Here is a 19,627-nt window from a genome sequence, read left to right on the forward strand (position 1 = left end):
AAATTAGTGAGAACTTATTGGAGATTTTTTCGACAAATTGGGAATTTTAAGTCAATCGAATGTAATCGATAAAATAGTTCTTCAAAATTAATCGGGGATCTTCAAAAAAATCGGGGATCTTGAAAATAGTGAGTAAAAGGAGAAAAGATAAGAACAAATTCTTTTTAAGAGAAAGTACATTTATTATCCATGCATCTTTTATTTTAATTTTTATTGTCAGGATTTTCCTCTTCTACTTATATTCACACAAATACAATAAATACCCACAATAAAAGCAAAAGACAAGTATTTTGTTCTAGAGAGAGCAGAGCAGAAGTGTGTGAGCTTTTTCAACTAAAATTGTGTGGGGTCTTTTTGATGTGAAATATTTGGTGAGAATGGAGAGAATTAAAGAAAATCAAGAGCTTTCAAATGAGTTTAATCACCCTGTAAAAAATGAAATTAAGCCAGAAAGCCTAGAGCGGGGTTTAAGTGGTGAAGATGAGGGTTCTGAGTTGGTGCTTGCTATCGAAACAGAGAGGGGTTTCGATAAAGGTGGGAACTTTGAGAAAGGAAATTGAGAATGATCAAAGTGGTTTTGGGGTATTTAGAGATGGTGATGAGTTTGGGAGTAAGTTGTGTGAGAATGAGAATCGATTCGGTGATCGTGATTGGAAAGGTTTTATTAATGATGAAGGGAAATTCGAGGGGAGAAAAAGCGAAAAGTTAGGCGGTGTGGAAGGAAATGAAAGTAAGCAAATGAAGAAATGGGGGAAATGAAGGTAATTGTAGGCAAATGAAGGGGTAAATATAAGGATGGGAGTAAGTGGAGTGAGATTGAGAATGAAGGTGATCGTGAATTGAAGGGTATTAGAAATGAGGCAGAAATTGAAGAGAGAAACTTTTAAAAGTGTACTGTTGAGGAAGGAAATGAAGGTGCTTTTAAGGAAATAAAGGAAGGGGATAAAGATGAGGGGAGTAATTGGAGTGAGATTGGGAATGAAGGCGATGATCGTGATTTGAGGGGTATTGAAGATGAAATGGCAATCGAAGAGAGAAACCCTAAAAATCGTAGTCTTGTGGAAGAAAATGAAGTGCTTTGAAGGAAATAAAGGAATGGGATAGAGATCAGGAGGGGATTAAGTGGAGTGACATTGGGAATGAAGGTGGTGATCGTGATTTGGAGGGTATTAAAGATGAGATGACAAACCCTAAAAATCTAAGTGTTGTGGAAGGAAATGAAGGTGCTTTGAAGGGAACAAAGGAAGGGGATGAAGATAAAGAGGGGAGTAAGTGGAGTGAGATTATGAATGAAGATGATGATCATGATTTGGAGGGTATTAAAGATGAGACGGAAATCAAAGAGAGAAACACTGAAAAGCGTAGTGATGTGGAAGAAGATGAAGGTGGGAGGGAGATTAAGAATGAAGGCAGTGATCGTGATTTGAAGGGTGTTAAAGATGAGGCGAAAATCAAATAGAGAAATACGGAAAAACGTAGTATGGTGGAAGAAAACGAAGGAGATTTTATGAAATAAAGGAGGGTAATGATGAGGAAGGGAGAAATTGGGGTGAAATTGAGGATGTTGAAGAAATTTATATTTGTGAAGTAAAGAATAGGAGGGCAAATAGGAGTACTTTGGTATTTGGTACTTCTGATGTTCGACTTTGGTATTTGGTAATTTTGATGTTCCACTGAAATGGAGTTTTGCTTATTATAAAGGGTATTGATTGGCCTGAGTCTAGTGCACGGTCCACCTTCAAACCTCTCTTCCATATTGGCCCGTTTAAACGTCTTTGTGCAGCCTTCCCAAGGGCATTGTAGGGGACAGTCCTCACGATGCACCTTCTGATTGTGGATCCGATATTTGTGCGAGGCAAACTTCTTTCCGCACCCCTTTATTGAGCAGATATTTTTGTCATGGAGCCCCAGCTCTTTTTTGGAGCCAAAGTTCATCATGCAGCCCTCCACAAGAATACTTTGCCTCTGCTTTTTTGGACCTTCTTCCCGCTGATGCCTGAATTCCAAAAGCCGATTATGCTTTGATACTCGATGTCTTCGGTTCATCTTTTTTTACAACTTTATGTGTAACATGTTTCGGGTCCTTCTTTGGAGGCTTTGACTTTCTTGGCCTGAGTCTAGTGCTCGGTCCACCTTCAAACCTCTCTTCCATATTAGCATCAAACTTTTCAGCGCCCTGGTCATGGTTCTGTTCAGGCGGAGGAGTCTGCTTGACCTTCAGCTTATTTTTGTAAGTCCTCTTGTACTGTATAATACAATTATCTTTAGGTGTCTTCACAAATTCTTCAGCTACAAGAGACTTGCCCCTAAAGGTAGTCTCACTATTAGCCATACTCTTCCTCTTCAATGTGGCATTGCTACGCTTAGAGGACAACTCAGTAATATGACTTTTTGATGATTTGCTAGGCATTACATAAGTTTCTGGTTGCTTAGACGAATTTTGAGATACTTTATGTTGTTCATGGTCTGTGGCCTCAGCTGATTCTTTAACTTTACGAGACTTGTCTCTTTTGGTTGGCTCAGGATAATCCATGCGCTTCTTCTTTAATGTTGGACTTAGGTTGGCACTTTAAGTTGTTCATGGTCTCAGCTGATTAAAGAGAACCTTAACCTTAGGCCATGAATAATCTTTCTTAAAGTGCCAACCTAAGTCCAACATTAATGAGGAAGAGTATGAATTATCTTGAGCCAACCAAAAGAGGCAAGTCTCCTAGAGTTAATGAATCAGCTGAGGCAACAGACCATGAACAGCATAAAGTATCTCAAAATTTGTCTAAGCAACAAGAAACTTATGTAATGCCCGACAAATCATCAGAAAGTCACATTATTGAGTTGGCCTCTGAGCTTAGCAATGCCACATTGAAGAGGAAGAGTATAGCTGATAGTGAGACTACCTATAGGGGCAAGTCTCCTGTAGTTGAAGAATCAGTGAAGACACCCAAAGATAAATGTATTATACAGTACAAGAGGACTTACAAAAAATAAGCTGAAGGTCAAGCAGACTCCTCCGCCTGAACAGAACCATGACCAGGGCGCTGAAAAGTTTGATGCTAATATGGAAGAGAGGTTTGAAGGTGGACCGAGCACTAGACTCAGGCCAAGAAAGTTAAAGCCTCCAAAGAAGGACCCGAAACATGTTACACATAAAGTTGTAGAAAAAGATGAACTGAAGACATCGAGTATCAGAGCAAAATCGGCTTTTGGAATTCAGGCATCAGCTGGCAGAAGGTCCAGAAAAGCAGAGGCAAAGTATTCTTGTGGAGGGCTGCATGATGAACTTTGGCTCCAAAAAAGAGCTGGGGCTTCATGACAAAAATATCTGCTCGGTAAAGGGGTGCGAAAAAAAGTTTGCCTCGCACAAATATCTGATACACAATCAGAAGGTGCATCGTGAGGACCGTCCCCGTCCCCGTCCCCTACAATGCCCTTGGGAAGGCTGCACAAAGACGTTTAAATGGGCTTGGGCTTGGGCTCGGACAGAACATATCAGAGTTCATACAGGTAACCGTCCATATACCTGTGCTGAGACTAGCTGTGGCCAAACGTTTCGTTTTGTGTCAAATTTGGGTCGCTACAAGAGGAAGGCTAGACCCTCAAGGAAGCTCGAAGAATCAGCAAACAAATGCAAGACGCAAGTTAACATTATATAAGGACCTCATTGTTCATGTGCAAAGGTAATTTCAGGAATAAAGGAATGTGCACAATGTTGTCTTACATTTTAGATCAACCAAGTGATATTATAAAAGATGTATAATTCTGGACTTGAGCTCTCATTTCTTCGATATATTAAAATTTGTATTTTCGTTTTTGGTATCATGTCTATGTACCATGGACCTTTCGAAAACGGATAAGCAGGGTTTAAGTACCTCATCGCTTTACAGTTTCGACGTTTATCCTGACATTCCGCAAGGAACTGCAGGAGGATCAGATATGAGGAATCTGATTGCTACTGGGGACTATTAGGCACTACATTCACTCATATTTTTCTGCTATGCATCTTCCTGTTGTGTGATCACTTTATTATCAGTGCCTTGTAGTTGTAGTACATAAACATATTTTTTTTTCAAGAAAATAAATATATGAGCTAGTGCAGGACTCCATTTTACATATAAAAGGAGAAAAGATAAGAACCAATTTTTGTTTTCTAATAAAAGAAAGTACATATATTACTCAAGAATTTTGGTGGTAGAGAGTTTAAAAATGTTTTGTTAACCGAACTGTGAACTTTTTGCAGGCTCCCAGGGATACATTTAAGCAAAAGGGAGAAATTTATGATAAGCCTATAGACAAACAGAATGCAAGGTTACAATTAAATATATATCTTATTTTCTGGGTCTACTTATGAACTTTTTATTGAAGCTTAGTAGTTCTACTACTCAGCTTGATTCCATCTGGCCATACTGAACTATAATGCAACTATGCAAGTATATAACAGTCTCGCTTGATATTTAGAGTTTGTTAGTATAGTGTATAGTCATTGCAAAGGAAAAGCTGTAGCGACCCCAAATTTAGAGTTGAGCTTTATTTGTTTGCCGATTAGAGTAGTAAAACTTCTCTCCTTTTTTTTCACTGAATCCATTTTTCATAAGTATCCAGTCCGTATTCAACCAACACGGATATTGTTACTATCTGATCAAAAAGTGGATGCAGATATAAGGTTATGAAGGTGCTTTTTAATTATTCATATTAATTTTGTTCGTTAATTGCAACTACTACAGATATTATTAATTATTAACTACAGATATTGGCCTGTTTGTAGTTCATCCTTTTGTCGGATATAATTATAGTTATAGACATATATGCTTTACCCTTGTCACTTCAGTAGAGATTTTCTAATAAGCTTTTTGATTGCGCAATAGGGGGAGAAAGTATGTTCTTTCTAAATGAGAACTGGTTCATGCAAGTATGGGGAAAACTGTAAGTTTCATCATCCGAATCCTACAGCAGCGGGAGGAGGTGACACTACTTCGCAGAGGTAGGTCATCAACAAGAGCAATAAATGAGACTGCTTTTTTCAGGCCAGTTATCTATCTGCCATCCCCGTTCATGCTAGTTACCTATCCGCCAACCCCATGCAGGCGAATTATTTATCCACCAACGGCCAACCCCATCAACTCTTGAAAATGCAGAATGGAATGGATATCAGGTATTCCTTCACTTATGTGACAATCTTTGGAAAATATAATATTGCGAGTCCAGGTATTTTCATAGGTTACTTAAGAGTTAAGATGATTGTTTTAATTCTTTATGTTGGTCTAAAATGTTATGAGTCCATGTTGGTACTAATATAATTGCACATAGCTGAGTGGTGAAAAATGTTATGATTATGGAAATTTTGTATTCACATCACTTCTTTTATGCAATATCTTTGAAGTATGCTGTAAATAGTAGCGGGAGGCATTAGCTGCAAATTCAAGCACGGATTATTTGGAGATACTTATAAGCAGGAGTGACAATTTAAAACTTTTTATATATATATATTAAACAATTGTGATCCCTTTTTCTGCCTACTGTATTGTATTGACTCTGGTGCTTCTATATTTTTCTTTGAACACTTAAGGGGATTCTGCCTATTCCCCCAGCACCTTTGATGACCATTCCAGCAACTGGATCCAGCTTCTATGCACATTAACAGGGCCAGGTAAAAGTAGATGAATATCCTGAATGACCTGGACCGCTCGATTGCAGTTTCTACATGAGAACGGGGGATTGCAGGTTCAGATCTTCCTGCAGGTTCCACCACCCCATAAACCGAGACGGCTGTCACTCTTAGTGACCAAGGACTGCGTTTGCGTCCTGTAAGTCTTTCTTTCAATTATTACTAGATCGAGAACATGAACTTATTGTAGCTTTTAAAACAGTGTCACGGGCTTGCATTACTAAGCAGTAACCATTTTGCATCATATTCAGATTTTATTTCTCTGGTACAACAAAATTAACTAGACCTTTTATTTTTTGTCTTTAAATGATTAAGGGCCAGAGTGTCTGCTCACACTTCAGCCGTTATGGAACTTGTAAGTTTGGATCGTCCTGTAAGTACGATTATTCAGTTGGTGGTACTGCACCTTCTCAGATGGAGCTGATCAAGGCCGTACCTTATAGTTTACCTGCTTTGCAGATGAACATGGGAAGTGGGAAACGGAGCTGTATCATACTGTAGTTGTAGAAACTTATAGCGCAGTGATTACTACTACTTGCAAACTTTTTGTATTTTACCATAGGTTGAGTTTCTGACAAGAAGACTTTAATAAGATGTTATGATGTTTCCGTCGTATCAAGACTATGGTTGCAGAGGCGGATCTTAGAAGGGGCAAGAGGGGGCAACTGACCCCCTTAATTTTTTTGTTTGTTAATATTATACATATTTTTAGGTTGTAAAATTGAAATTGACCCCCCTTAATTTTTTTGTGACCCCTTTTAATTTTTTTTACAAAAAAATTGACCCCCCTTAACTTCATAGTCAGATCCGCCACTGTATGGTTGCAGGATAATATATAGGATGGTTTATGTAACAGCATAAAGTGGCAGTCACGTGTGCGCTTGCCACTTTGTTCCGGTGAAAAGTATGATTTTCGGCAACATAATCAGAAGAATAATCTGCCTGTAGTCGACCAGACTGAAACTTGTCAACTTGTCCAAAGTTGCAATGTCGGGCAAAATTTCACCGATGCCTAATATAAGATCTGTAACGTCGAACAAAATTTCACCGATGCTTAATGCATGATCTATAGCGTCAGTTAAAGTTCAACCGTTGCAAAAGCACAAGCTAACATGTCGGCTATTAGGACTGACGGTATAAGCTTTTTAAGCGTTGTCTAAACAGACAACTAATGCTTTACCGGGCTGGCATATATGACAATACGTGTCAGTTAAGTAGTCACCCGACGCATATAATATGTTTAAGCGTCAGTTTTTAATACAACTAACGCATAAAATATTTTTGTATTAGTGGCTCTCAACATCAACAATATTTTTTAACTCTTGCAATCAAAATTAAAATACTTTTACGATATCATTTCATAAAAAAATTTAAATACTTCACATAAAAATATAAAAAGACATTCAATGCACATTTCCATTAAGCATATAAAGATCCAAAATTAACGAACAAAAATAAACACTTGAGCAGGAATACTTATTATAAATTAGAAAAATAAACTTGGAAGCTCTTTCACTCCTCTAAGATGATAACCTCAATGAAAAAAGCAACAAATAATTGTAATCATAGAACCAAATTTAATAATATGATGAGGTTCAAATCAAGTACAAAAGACAAAATTTCATACATATAATGTTTGATGACAAAATCACAAATAAGTAATTCAACAACCCGTTAGAATAAAATTCACATTAATTTCACTATCCATGTCATTGAACCCCAAAAAATAACTCCCTAAAAACAGATTGAATGCTACTATCCAAAAAGAATACAATATACCAACACAGATTTATAAAGTTATTACATAATCTTTATGGTGTGTAAATCTTTTAAAATTTCAATGATTTTGGAGGGATTTTTTATAAACATAAACTACATCAACAAATCACAAGAATCTATCATTTTTGCAAGTATAAAAAAATCCATCAGGACATGAATATCATCATATTTTATTGAATTTTGGATGATATCCGTTGAAATTCATTGGATTTGTAAGGATAATTTAAAATTATGATTGGTATTTAAGGATAATTTAAAATTATAACAAAATATCTCCAAAATTTTAATATATTAATATTTTTTAAATCCAAATTGAATAAACCTAAATTCTAAAATTTGAAAAAATGTTGAAAAAGTCAAATTGCATACGCCCTCTAAAATGTGTAGTCGGTGAGTGGGTATTTGGACCAATTTACGGGCCTTTATTTTATAAAAATACATTTTAACGAGACTAACTACTCTATTCAAATTAAAATATATATTTGAATATTATAATTTAAATTAGTTAAATTGTGTTGAAAAAGTACATAAACTAATTACCAATGATAGAATTATGTTTCTATACCCTAGTTCGGTATTGATGAACCAAAATATAGTTTAAATGTCTATATAAATTTATTCAACAAAATGATAACTAGTGCTCAACACACGATGTTAAACCCCAGTAATTAGCCTAGTTCGATATTGATAAATTATGTTTCTATACCCTAGTTCAGTATTGATGAACCAAAATATAGTTTAAATGTCTATATAAATTTATTCAACAGAATGATAACTAGTGCTCAACACATGATGTTAAACCCCAGTTATTAGCACAATTTGTTTGCACATTAATTTTAAAGTATTTTTGGCAACTAACTTATAACTAGTGAAAAGATTACAGGGTTCTAGTCGTCATTTCCCCCTCTTCAATCTTCATCCTTTTTAGTGATTAATCATCTTCGCTCTTCCATCTTCTCTTCTATTTATCAGTTTTATTAATAAAATCAAGATCTAACCCTTTTTGGGTGAGTTCTTGGTGAGTACCTTGTCATCAAAGTTGTGCTCATCTTTTTGGGATGTTTGTGTTTATTTTGATATTTTTGTGTGTTTTCTTATGATTCGGGAACGTTTCCAAGAAGGACTCACATGGTATTTTAGGTGATCTGTAAGGCTTGTATCAAATATGGCATGGTGGTGAATATCGCAAGAGTTCACCTTTCACGACATAAAATTGTTCATGTTTTGGGTCATTAATTTGTTGATCCAATATTAGTTGATATAGCTGATAATTCTGAATATTGGGTTACAGATAGGGGTGATCACGGTGCGGGCGCTGCGGTTTTTCTCTAAAACCGCAAACCAGATCGCACTTGCAGTTTAGTTGAAAATTTAAACCGCACCGCGCTAGGAGTATAACCGCGTAAACCACACCACAAAAATGCGGTGTGGTGTGGTGCGGTTTATGTGGTTTGCACATTTAAGAATAAATATTTTTAGTTTAAATTATAAAAAAGATTAAATAGACAATAAAAAAATTGCAATAACATTATACAATATTTATCATTTCAGAGTTACAACAACTACTAAAAAATATAAACAAAAGTGTAAATAAAATAATAGTAAGTAGTAAGAGACATATAATAATAAAATCAAGTTCTATGAAGTCGAATAACTATTTACATAATATTTTATTTATAAAAATATAAATAGGCTCACCAACTCCAATAAAGTGGGGATTCCATAGAAATAGATTCTTGAAAAATTTTAACTATACATTATAAATATTATACATGTATATAATATAATTTTATTTCATAATTACTACTAATATATTTATATATGTTATTATATTGCGGTGCGGTGCGGTGCGGTTTGAACCGCACTAGTAAAGTGTCAAACCGCAACCTGCACTGCACCGCGCGGTTTGTGAAAAATTCAAACTGCAACCGCACCACGAGAATTAAAAACCGCGTTTTGCGGTGCGGTGTGATGCGGTGCGGACGGTTTATGCGGTTTGGGCGGTTTTTTGATCACCCCTAGTTACAGATGCTCCTGCTTATGTGAGGGTCAATTGCGATGCTACTATGTTCACAATTGATTTAGGTTGGATTGCTCGAGATTTGATTTTAATACCTTTTGGATTAAAGAATTTAAATATTCTATGTGTTAAGCGATCTGAAAACAAAGCGGTTATATGTTTAACTCGTTTTGTTTCTTAATCAGGCTATAATTGACAAGTCGAAGGTTTGTCTCGGCTGGGTTTCAATTATTTATTAAATTTTTCGCTTTTCATCAAAAAAAATTGGTGATGGCTTTTCCAATCATTTTCAACATGTATATTTTGTATAACTAGGATTAACAAGTTTAGAAATTAAAATAAAAAATAAAAAATGTTTGTAAGTTTGTAGCTTAAAAAAATTATTTGATCTCATTTATATACTTTATCAGGTACTATACTTTTAGGCTATAATATTTTATAATTCAACCAAAAAAGTGAACATACATATACAAAAAAGATTTTCATGTACACCATTAGTTTATTTAGCTTTAATCATTAACAACAAAATTAATGTATATTTCTAATTGTGTACTATTAACAAATTGCTACAATATTAATGTATTTTTTCCTATTGAACTCTTTATGCAGCAACGATACAGGTGGGCAGATGAAGAAGGTCCTACTATTTCTAATCTGTTTTGGAGAAAATATGCAGATCGAACCAAAGACAATATGTCAATAGAGCGCACAAAAGCCCTATAGAATGCTATCATTGACTTTCCAGGTCAAGGGGATTTACACGTGCATAAGTATAGCCAATGGTGGTGTAGTGCGGATATTTCGGCTCAGACGTGTGCTCAATGGATAGAGGGTGAGTTTGTGCACGAAAGTGATATTGCCACGATAAATAGTTGCGGAGGTGCTGAGAAGGCCAAAGGTACATACAAGGGCGGTAGTATATTCCAGAGGCAGCATATGGCTATCAAGGTAGCATATGGCTATCAAGGTATGTATGTATAGCTTCGATCTGTGTAACCACCATCACATGTTATTTATCAATTATTGGAAATATGTTTGTACAGGAGTCTCAATCTCAGGGTACTATCAACTGGTTTGATGTGTACGTGGCTACTTGTGAAGGTCTACCTGATGTTGAGGAAGTAGCAGTAATAAAACTGAACTTTTATACACTTATTGTGTCAGAGTTAGTTACAGGTCATCATGGAATTGTTGGAACAAAATTGTTATTGCCTGTGGGAAAAGAAAATACAAACTGAAATTATATGCATGGTAAATTTGCAAAATAAATAAATAAATTGGCATTATCGACCGCAAACAGTAGACAATGCTGGTGGCAAAAGGTCACCATTCGGTCGCTACAGTTAGCGAACAAAGTGTCGTAGCTCATCCGTCGCTACAGATAGCGACGCCAAACTGTAGCTAATATCGATCACTACTAATAGCGACCATCGGTCGCAAATATCGGTGCCACATGAAATTCGATAATCTTGTGCTGACTCAGACTAGCGACAATTTCGGTCGCTAAAAGCCGTCGCTATATAATCGGTCGCAAAAGACTGTCGGCAGAATGCATGCCACCGACCAGATTATATGCGACAGTTTTCAGTCACCGGATTCCGTCACCGCGGTTGCTAATAGACCTTTTTCTTGTAGTGATGTAAGTTTTGTAATGAGCAAATTGTAAGATTATTTTTTATGATATATTTTTAATTTGCAAAATATGATTTTCAAGAATTTTATTAAAATAATTATTTCTTTAATAAAAAAGGCTGATATTATGGAACATATCTTGCAAAAGACATTTTGCATATTATCTCCCAGAACCCCAATACGATGACTACAACAATGATGATTATCATCTATAATTAATCTTTTAGTTAAAAATTTTGATAAAGAAAAAGAGGCCTCCGACTAATGCAGAATCCACTAGCTACGAAATCATCTGATATTAACTTAGTTGTGCAGGATAGTAACATGCAACACTAATTTTTAATTATATATTTACCATCAACTTTTTCTCATTAGAATTCAAAATCCAATTCATATATTTTAAATTCAACTATTTTAAATTGTTATCATATTTACTATTAATTCACAATAAATAATTTCGTATTGTAATGTAACCATTATTTTGTATTGTAATGTTACGATTATTCCACTGACAAATTATATTGCCAACAAAATGATTTGTTTTAATTTTTAAAACTCAAACAATTTAGGTAAATTGTTTAAATTTTAAAAGGAATTTTAAAAATTAAATAATTTTGTTGGCTATGTAATTTTGTTTGTGGGATGGTCCTACATTATAAAATTCTCATAAATTTTCATAGTTATATAATAATTATTAATTTTAAATAAGAAAAATCATATGATAATAATCTTGATACTTTTGATCTCTAATACTTCTCATATTTCATTATAAAGGGATTCTGCTTATTAATAAAGAATATAGATATGGATAATACGGATTTCGCTAATAATTTGTTATTTATTTGAATTTCGAAATATGATAAAATTTTTATTGAGTTCTTTTATGTATTAAATTATTTCAGTGTTAAAACGTCAAAATAAATAGTTTTGTTGACAAAGTAACACACAACAATATCACTATCTGCTATAATATTAAATTTACTTCCCTGCGATACAATTATTATCATAAAATTATGTTCATCACATAATATTTAGAAATATCGAAAAGAATCTTTGGGCTTCACTTGCATCATCATTTTATAGTGGTTCCACAATTCGCACTTAGCTCTTAGATATCAATCTTCAACTCTTGATTTTTTCTGCCAACTTACGCCGACAGATGGACTCTCCACCTTTCACTCTTTGTCTCGAAACCTAGCGAATCTTAAATTTCTCCACATATGACCAAACTGTAGGATGTGGCCTATTATTTTCAAGTACATTTTGTTTTGGATCATGTACGTCTCTCGAAGACAAGGCAACTTTCTTTTTGTGATGGATGTCTCATCATCAGGCCTATTCTATAGTGGATTGTCTTCTCTACTTAAACATGCTCCCCTCTTTCAGTTTTCTCACTACAACAAAAACAGCATCAGACAACGGTTTTTGCCCGTTGTCTGATACCCAAGAAAACCGTGGTCTATTGCGATGCCGTCTGATACGCGCCTCAGACAACGGTACGAACCGTTGTGTGAGATAAAGAAACACATCGGTTTATGTTTAGCTGCGTGTTGTGTTATATCCAGAAACAACAACGGAATCATTTTACAAGGTGTTGTTATAAACATCTCACAACAACAGTCATATTTTGGATTTGTGTTGTTGTTAGGAGTTTCCACAACAGTTTATGGTTTTACTCACTTGTTAGTAAGAGTATCATACAAGAATTTTTGCGTGATAACAGCTCGTGTTTTACTAGCTTGTACAACGGTTTTAGAGAAATGGCCACTTGTGTAAGGCTCCATATAACAATAGTTTGTATATTAGAACAATTGTGTGAAAGCTAATCTACAACGGTTTTTATTTCAGATGCCTCGAGTAATATTGCTTCAGACAATGGTTTGTGACTACTATTTACTTATTTGTATATGTCTTAGACAACGATTTTATTCTTAATATTGTGTTGTTTGTCGGGCTTGGGACTACTGTTTTCTTTTTCTTTTCCTTTCGTATTTAGTTATGTCAGACAATGGTTTTACATAGCCTAATTAAACTATGATCAAGAATATAATTAACAAGCCATAAATTAGTAATAAAAATTTTCATTACTAACTATAGTAACAACATATAATCACGTACAAAATTGTCACAGCAGATCTAAAGAAACAATATCTTAAAGACAAATATGCACTTCTCTAACAATATCCACCAAAGCCAATTCTTTCTTGTCCTCATCTATGATAAGCTTCAGTTACTCTAAACCAGTAAGTGCTAGAACATCAAGTCCAACTACTCCAGGTACTAGAGGAGCAGTTGCCGCATCCCAGCCATCATCGACAATTAGCCCTATAAAAGCCAAAAAAAAAGTCATAAGTGAAATTAGATGGTGCACAGACACTTGACAACACTCTTAAACACAGACAAAATATGTTTAAACACCATAAACTAGCAGTTTTGTGGAGGAAATCAAACCATTATAAGTGGTTTAATTACCATAAACCAACAGGTTCTAAAACTTGATGAGGATAAGAATTAGGAGGCAAGCAAACATTCAAAAGCAAAGCATGCTTTTTGGACAATTTTAATTACTTTTATTTTATTTAAAAAGGAAAAAACAAGACTACACTTTGGTCTCTTGGCATATCAATTAAATGTAAGCAATATAGAACATATAAATAACTCACCTGGATACTCCATATAGTATGACATATCAGACAGAACCATCATGGCCAATCCATGTCTACCAACCCAATGCTGACCCATGTCAAAATAGACAAACATTGGATCCAGTATTATCCGCATTGTTGTACTCTCTTTCGCCAGTTCAACCATCCATTGCAGACATATTTGAACCCATACTTTTGGAGTCTTGACCTCTTCTCTGCAGAGGTAAGATATAACTATATGAAGAATCATAAGCAGGCTTCAAAGAATGACATGTATGCATACTTTTATAGCTCTAAAAACTTAGAAATTATTTATAAGGATTGTTACCAGTTGCATGATCTTCGAAAATTCTGAAAGGAGAACTTTCTGACCAGCATCATCCAGAATTTTATGAAGCATTATATCCTGGAGGGCCACCAATGTGGTTTCAAGCATGTCAAGACCCGCCTGGTTTGCAAAGGAGAACACGGGAGATATCTATGCATGAAATTTTGCCGAAATATTACAATTTATGAGTGTTGTATGCTGACCTTTTTCAAAGAGAGAGGAGGATAACGAAAGCAACAGTAAATCTATCTGTCAAGGAAACACTCTAGCATACTTTAAAACTGCGAATAGAATTAATAATATTCAGCTACCAACAAGAAACTGATCCAGTTTATTGTCCATCTTTTAAGCGCAAAGTGATTAATAAAAGCTATCTTTTAAAAATTTATCTCTTGGCTGCAACACTCCTAGTCCACTCACAATAGACACTCATATAAAAACCCTGCTAAACAGAAAGTGAACCCACAACATACAGAAAACAAATACAACCTAAATATTTAGGCAAACATAGACTTGAGCACTTAGGACATAAAAGTAAGCAATAAAACAAGGAATATAAATAGCAGTATAGCACATGGAATAATACACATAGTGTTCTGTTTCAGTTGTATGATGAAGTGATAATGCATGGTAAAGTTGAGCAAACACCTAATGCTGGTGACATGCTTGTTTGGACAAATCAAGACACAAAATTAAAGTGAAGGAAATATACTTCTGTCATCTCCCTGTAACTGAGCCACGCAACCTCGATATCAACCTCTAACCAAAATTCAAACAAACTCAAGCCAAGCAACTGTCGAGAACTCAAATTCTCGACTACTTAAACTCACAAACCACGATCTACAACATATTCATCAACAAACCTCAACAAAACACAAATCAAACACAAATCAAACAAAAAATTAACATCACAGATCTATTCAATCAAAAGGATACAGATTCATCAACGAAGTCTTCCCAATCCTAACAACACAAAAACAAAATCAAAATCAAACTAATTAAAACTCGAATTTATCACAAACCAAAAAATAATCAAATAATTCGAAACATATTGTTGAATAACACAATAGGGCATGTATTATGAAACAGGGCAATTACAAGGAGAACATGTAGAAAACCAACAACAAATCAATCATTACCATCCCATACAATCCCACACATAAAATCTAAGATTATAGTACAGTGCGTCATTTCTATTTGATGAGAGACAATATGAAAATTAGGGATCTGGGGAGAGGGAGGAGAGATGAAGAGTGTGTTGTGTATAGAACAAATCATAGTAGCTGGTACCCAATTGGAGGTGCTCTGCTGATTTTCTCTAATTGGAGGTGCTCTGCTGATTTGAGAGAAGAATAGATCTGCTAATTGGAGATGACGAAGAAGAAGAGAGATATAGAAAGGAAGGGGGGAAACGAAAATTTCGGTTAAAGCAAAAGGGGGGAAATGAAATGGCTAATCTCCAAAGTTGAAATACAAAAATTCTATTACAAATAATAAAAATATTATATTTTAATATTTTGTATAATTGAATTTTGCGAAAAATTGAATTTTGTAAGTATTTATTTATAGTTGATTATCAAAATATCATAAAAAAATAGAATTTTAAATATATAATAATTTAGTGATATAAAAAATAAATATTTTATAATTATCTTATACGATCTTTTAATAAATATACAGTACGACTATTGTGTCTAGTAAACAAAATAATTGATCCTAGTAATTGTTAAAGTAGAACTATAAGAAAATTAAAAAAATAATCTTCTAATTTTTTTAACAATAAAAAAGTATTTTTTGTCATTTTGTGTCCTAGTAATTGTTGTATAATAAATTCTTATATCTTTGATCAATTCTTATTTTTATACTTTTTATCCAAAAAAATATATTTATATTATGCATATATGCAAATATGTATTGTTCATTTGTAATGCCAAGACAATTTTGTAGTTCGACGTAAGTATTAATATGTGTTTTATGTTTACAAGAATCTTTGTTATGTATAAGATTACTCTATATTAATTTATAAATATTTTTTTCGATGATTTAACCATACGGATGTCAAGAACTAACAATATTAGTCATGTATAAAAAAAATCAAAAAAATTTATGTTCATTTTGTATGTTTTTTTAACAATACTAATCAAACATAAATTTTGTCTTATTATAAAAAGGTATTTTTGTCCTGTAATGTCCAACAGACAACGGTTTTTATATGCACCGATGTTGTATCATTGTAAATGAGACAACTGTTACCCAAGTTATACCGTTGTAAGAGAAACCATTGTCTGAATTAGGCTCAAACAACCCTTCAGGGAAATTCCGTTGTATATAAGTAATGTACACAACGGTTTATGAGAAGAAAACCGTTGTATTATAAATTTTCATTTTTATTAGTTAAAAATTCGCATTTCCTTGATCAATTCTTGTTTTTGTAGTCTTTGTGATAAAAAATATATTTATATTATGCATATATGCAAATATGTATTGTTCATTTGTAATACCAAGACAATTTTGTACTTCGGACGTAAGTATTAGTATGTGTTTTATGTTTATAATTTAGTAAGCACTCGATGAAATCTTTGTTATGTATAAGATTAGCTCTATATTGATTTATAAAGATTTGTTTTCGATGATCTAACCGTACAGATGTCGAGAACTAATTATATTAGTCATGTATAAAAAAAATCAAAAAATTTAATGATCATTTTGTATGTTTTTTTAACAATACTAATCAAACATAAATTTTGTCTTATTATAAAAAGTTATCTTTTGTCCTCTAGTGTCTAACAGACAACGGTTCTTATACACACTTATGTTGTATCATTGAAAGTGACACAACTGTTACGGAAGTTATACCGTTGTAAGAGAAATCATTGTTTAAATTAGGCTCAAACAACCCTTCAGGGAAAATCCGTTGTATAAAAGTAATTTAGACAACGATTTATGCGAAGGAAACCGTTGTATAATAAATTTTCATTTTTATTAGTTAAAAATTCGCATTTCCTTGATCAATTTTCTTTTGTAGTCTTTGTAATAAAAAATATATTTATATTATGCATATATGAAAATATGTATTGTTCATTTGTAATACCAAGACAATTTTGTACTTCGGACGTAAGTATTAGTATGTGTTTTATGTTTACAATTTAGAAAGTTCTCGATGGAGTCTTTGTTATGTATAAGATTAGCTCTATATTAATTTATAAATATTTTTTTCGATGATTTAACCATACGGATGTCGAGAACTAACATTATTAGTCATGTATAATAAAAATCAAAAAATTTTATGTTCATTTTGTATGTTTTTTTAACAATACTAATCAAACATATATTTTGTCTTATTATAAAAAGGTATATTTTGTCCTGTAGTGTCTAACAGACAACGATTTTTATACGCACCTATGTTGTATCATTTTAAATGACACAACTGTTACGGAAGTTATACCGTTGTAAGAGAAACCATTGTCTAAATTAGGCTCAAACAACCTTTCAGGGAAAATCCGTTGTATAAAAGTAATGTAGACAACGGTTTATGGGAAGGAAACTGTTGTATAATAAATTTTCATTTTTAAAAGTTAAAAATTCGCATTTCATTGATCAGTTCTTGATCTAATGCAAGACAAATCTATGACTTTAATGAAATTGAGTATTTTGTTATAATTTTGGCTAGGACTTTTAAATGTTTGCACTCTATTATGTACATTTATTTTCTTAAAAGTCATTCAGTCAGACAACATTTTATTAGTTAAAGTCTTGTCTATAAGGCCATGATACGATGCGAGCAAAAACACTTGTATGTTAGCTTCCCAGTCACACAACACTATGTGGAACCCTTGTTTGAACTTCTCCAAAACAACACAACAAACAAAACACTTGTCTCATTACAACAACGGTTTTTTGAGATATTGTCTGAAGTTTCTTCACACATCGGCACTAAAAACAGTTGTTTATCGTGCATCATCACACAATACCACTATTAAGATACCATTGTCTGATTAAATTTGCTAGACAACAGTTTTTTAACCGTTGTAGGTCGCAGGTGTTAGACAATAGTTTTTCGAGGACGAAAATAAAGTGTTGTGTCTTTCCTTCGGCCAACACTTTTTCCAGCGTCCGTTGTCTGACGAGTGTTGTCTGATGCCAGTTTTGTTGTAGTGTCTTTACCCCCATTCTTCCCTCTCCCTTCTTGTTACTTTCTCTCTTCTCTCCTGTGAAATAATGGAGTACATTTGGGAGTTGCCTGATAACGGGTACATCAAGATTAACATTCATTGTGTTATCTTGGAGGTCCCTTTGCCTAATGGTAACAGGCTTGGGGTTGCTGCAATCATTCGAAATGATAAAGGTGAAATGCTTTGGGGTTGTCTAGGATCTCTGGCTGATTTCAATGAGGAACAAGCTAGTCTCATTGCTCTCCAAGCTGCTTGTATTCATGCTAACAAGAAAGACTGGCCTCTGGTGCATATCGAAACTGATAACTTCCGTGTTTACGAAACCCTTCGTCTTCAAGAGCAAATCTTGCTTGAGGAGGATCAAGTGGAGGTCTACAGTCTTTTCAACACTCTGCATGCTAACAGCTTTAAGATTGGTAAGTCAAAGAAATGCATCACTCATGTTCCTATTCGTATGAATGCCTCAGCTGAGTATATGGCAAACTATGGCCTTGAAAACTTGAAGGAGCTTGTTGAGATTGCTAAACCTTTCGGCAATCTTGACTACTTTCTGCAGAGGGACTTGGGTAATGTCCTTCCTCTTCCTATCATGGAGGTGGTTCAGAATTTTGGGGACGGGGAGGTGATTGATGGACCTCCGCCTCCCCCCTCTAAGAAGCGGAAGGTTTCCTCTTCGCAGGGTATTCGGTTTGGCCCTCAGTTACCCTTCGGCCTCCCTCTTGATCTGGGTGAAGTTTTCTCTGCTCCTGGTAACTTCTTTTGTCGTAATCTGAAGTGGGAGACTGGTGCTAGTGGGCATGTGAGAGACGATAAGGGCAAGGCGAAATTGATGCATGACTCTAGTTTCAATAACAGTGGTCTTCTCTCTCATGCGGCCATGCGTCTTTCGGATCTTGGTTTCAATTTGGACTCTATCCTTGGTGGAGGCGCTGTTCCGAATGATGTGCTGAAGTCTGCTATCATGGAAGCTTTGTCTGAACTTCTGCCATCAGGAAGTTTCTCCCGGCCTGCGAAGGGAGGTGGTGCTGATTCTGTGGACAAAAAGGCTGTTGTGCAGGTCTTGAAGCTGATGGAGCCAGGGAAAGACAAATCTCAAGTCGAAGTTAAAGAATTTGGTCCCTCAACTTCTGGGAGTTTATCAGACTAGGAGTCTCCATGGTCTCATGTGGCATTAGTTATTCAGGGTCTCAGTTTTTCTTTCTCAGCGGCGTAGTATGTGCTCTCTTTTGCTGTAGTTGTTTTAGGTAGTTGGTTGGATTTCTGGTGGAATTCTCTTTTGTATCAGTACTTTGTCCCCCTTTTGGGTTCTCTGTAAGAAATTCTGAGACTTTATGATATATATATCCTGCTTTTCAAAAAAAAAAAAAAAACTTTGTTATATTTGAACATAGA

At 34.5% G+C, this 19,627-nt stretch overlaps 2 protein-coding genes and 1 long non-coding RNA gene across 3 annotated transcripts; 2 read left to right on the forward strand and 1 right to left on the reverse strand.

Moving 5' to 3' along the window:
• Window positions 1–480: 480 nt before the first annotated feature.
• On the forward strand, window positions 481–1,459 carry LOC108204185 (uncharacterized). Its single transcript, XM_017373502.1, has 3 exons — window positions 481–730; window positions 907–1,022; window positions 1,085–1,459. Exons 1-3 carry the CDS (start codon window positions 481–483, stop codon window positions 1,457–1,459), a joined length of 741 nt encoding a protein of 246 aa, XP_017228991.1.
• Window positions 1,460–2,262: 803 nt separating this feature from the next.
• On the forward strand, window positions 2,263–6,480 carry LOC135148028 (uncharacterized). Its single transcript, XR_010285841.1, has 4 exons — window positions 2,263–3,674; window positions 4,860–5,146; window positions 5,561–5,798; window positions 5,975–6,480. It is a non-coding gene; the product is annotated as an uncharacterized LOC135148028 (long non-coding RNA).
• Window positions 6,481–13,271: 6,791 nt separating this feature from the next.
• Window positions 13,272–16,345, reverse strand: LOC135147870 (homeobox-leucine zipper protein ATHB-15-like). The gene is made up of 7 exons (XM_064081900.1): window positions 16,328–16,345; window positions 15,354–15,515; window positions 15,000–15,026; window positions 14,267–14,308; window positions 14,064–14,183; window positions 13,754–13,950; window positions 13,272–13,415 (listed from the first exon to the last, which is right to left on the reverse strand). The coding sequence occupies exons 1-6, from the start codon at window positions 16,343–16,345 to the stop codon at window positions 13,894–13,896; spliced, it is 426 nt and encodes a 141-aa protein (XP_063937970.1). The 3' UTR covers window positions 13,272–13,415; window positions 13,754–13,893.
• Between the last annotated feature and the right edge of the window lie 3,282 nt (window positions 16,346–19,627).

The sequence above is a fragment of the Daucus carota genome, chromosome 7, assembly GCF_001625215.2.
Source record: "Daucus carota subsp. sativus chromosome 7, DH1 v3.0, whole genome shotgun sequence".
Classification (NCBI taxonomy): Eukaryota; Viridiplantae; Streptophyta; class Magnoliopsida; order Apiales; family Apiaceae; genus Daucus; species Daucus carota.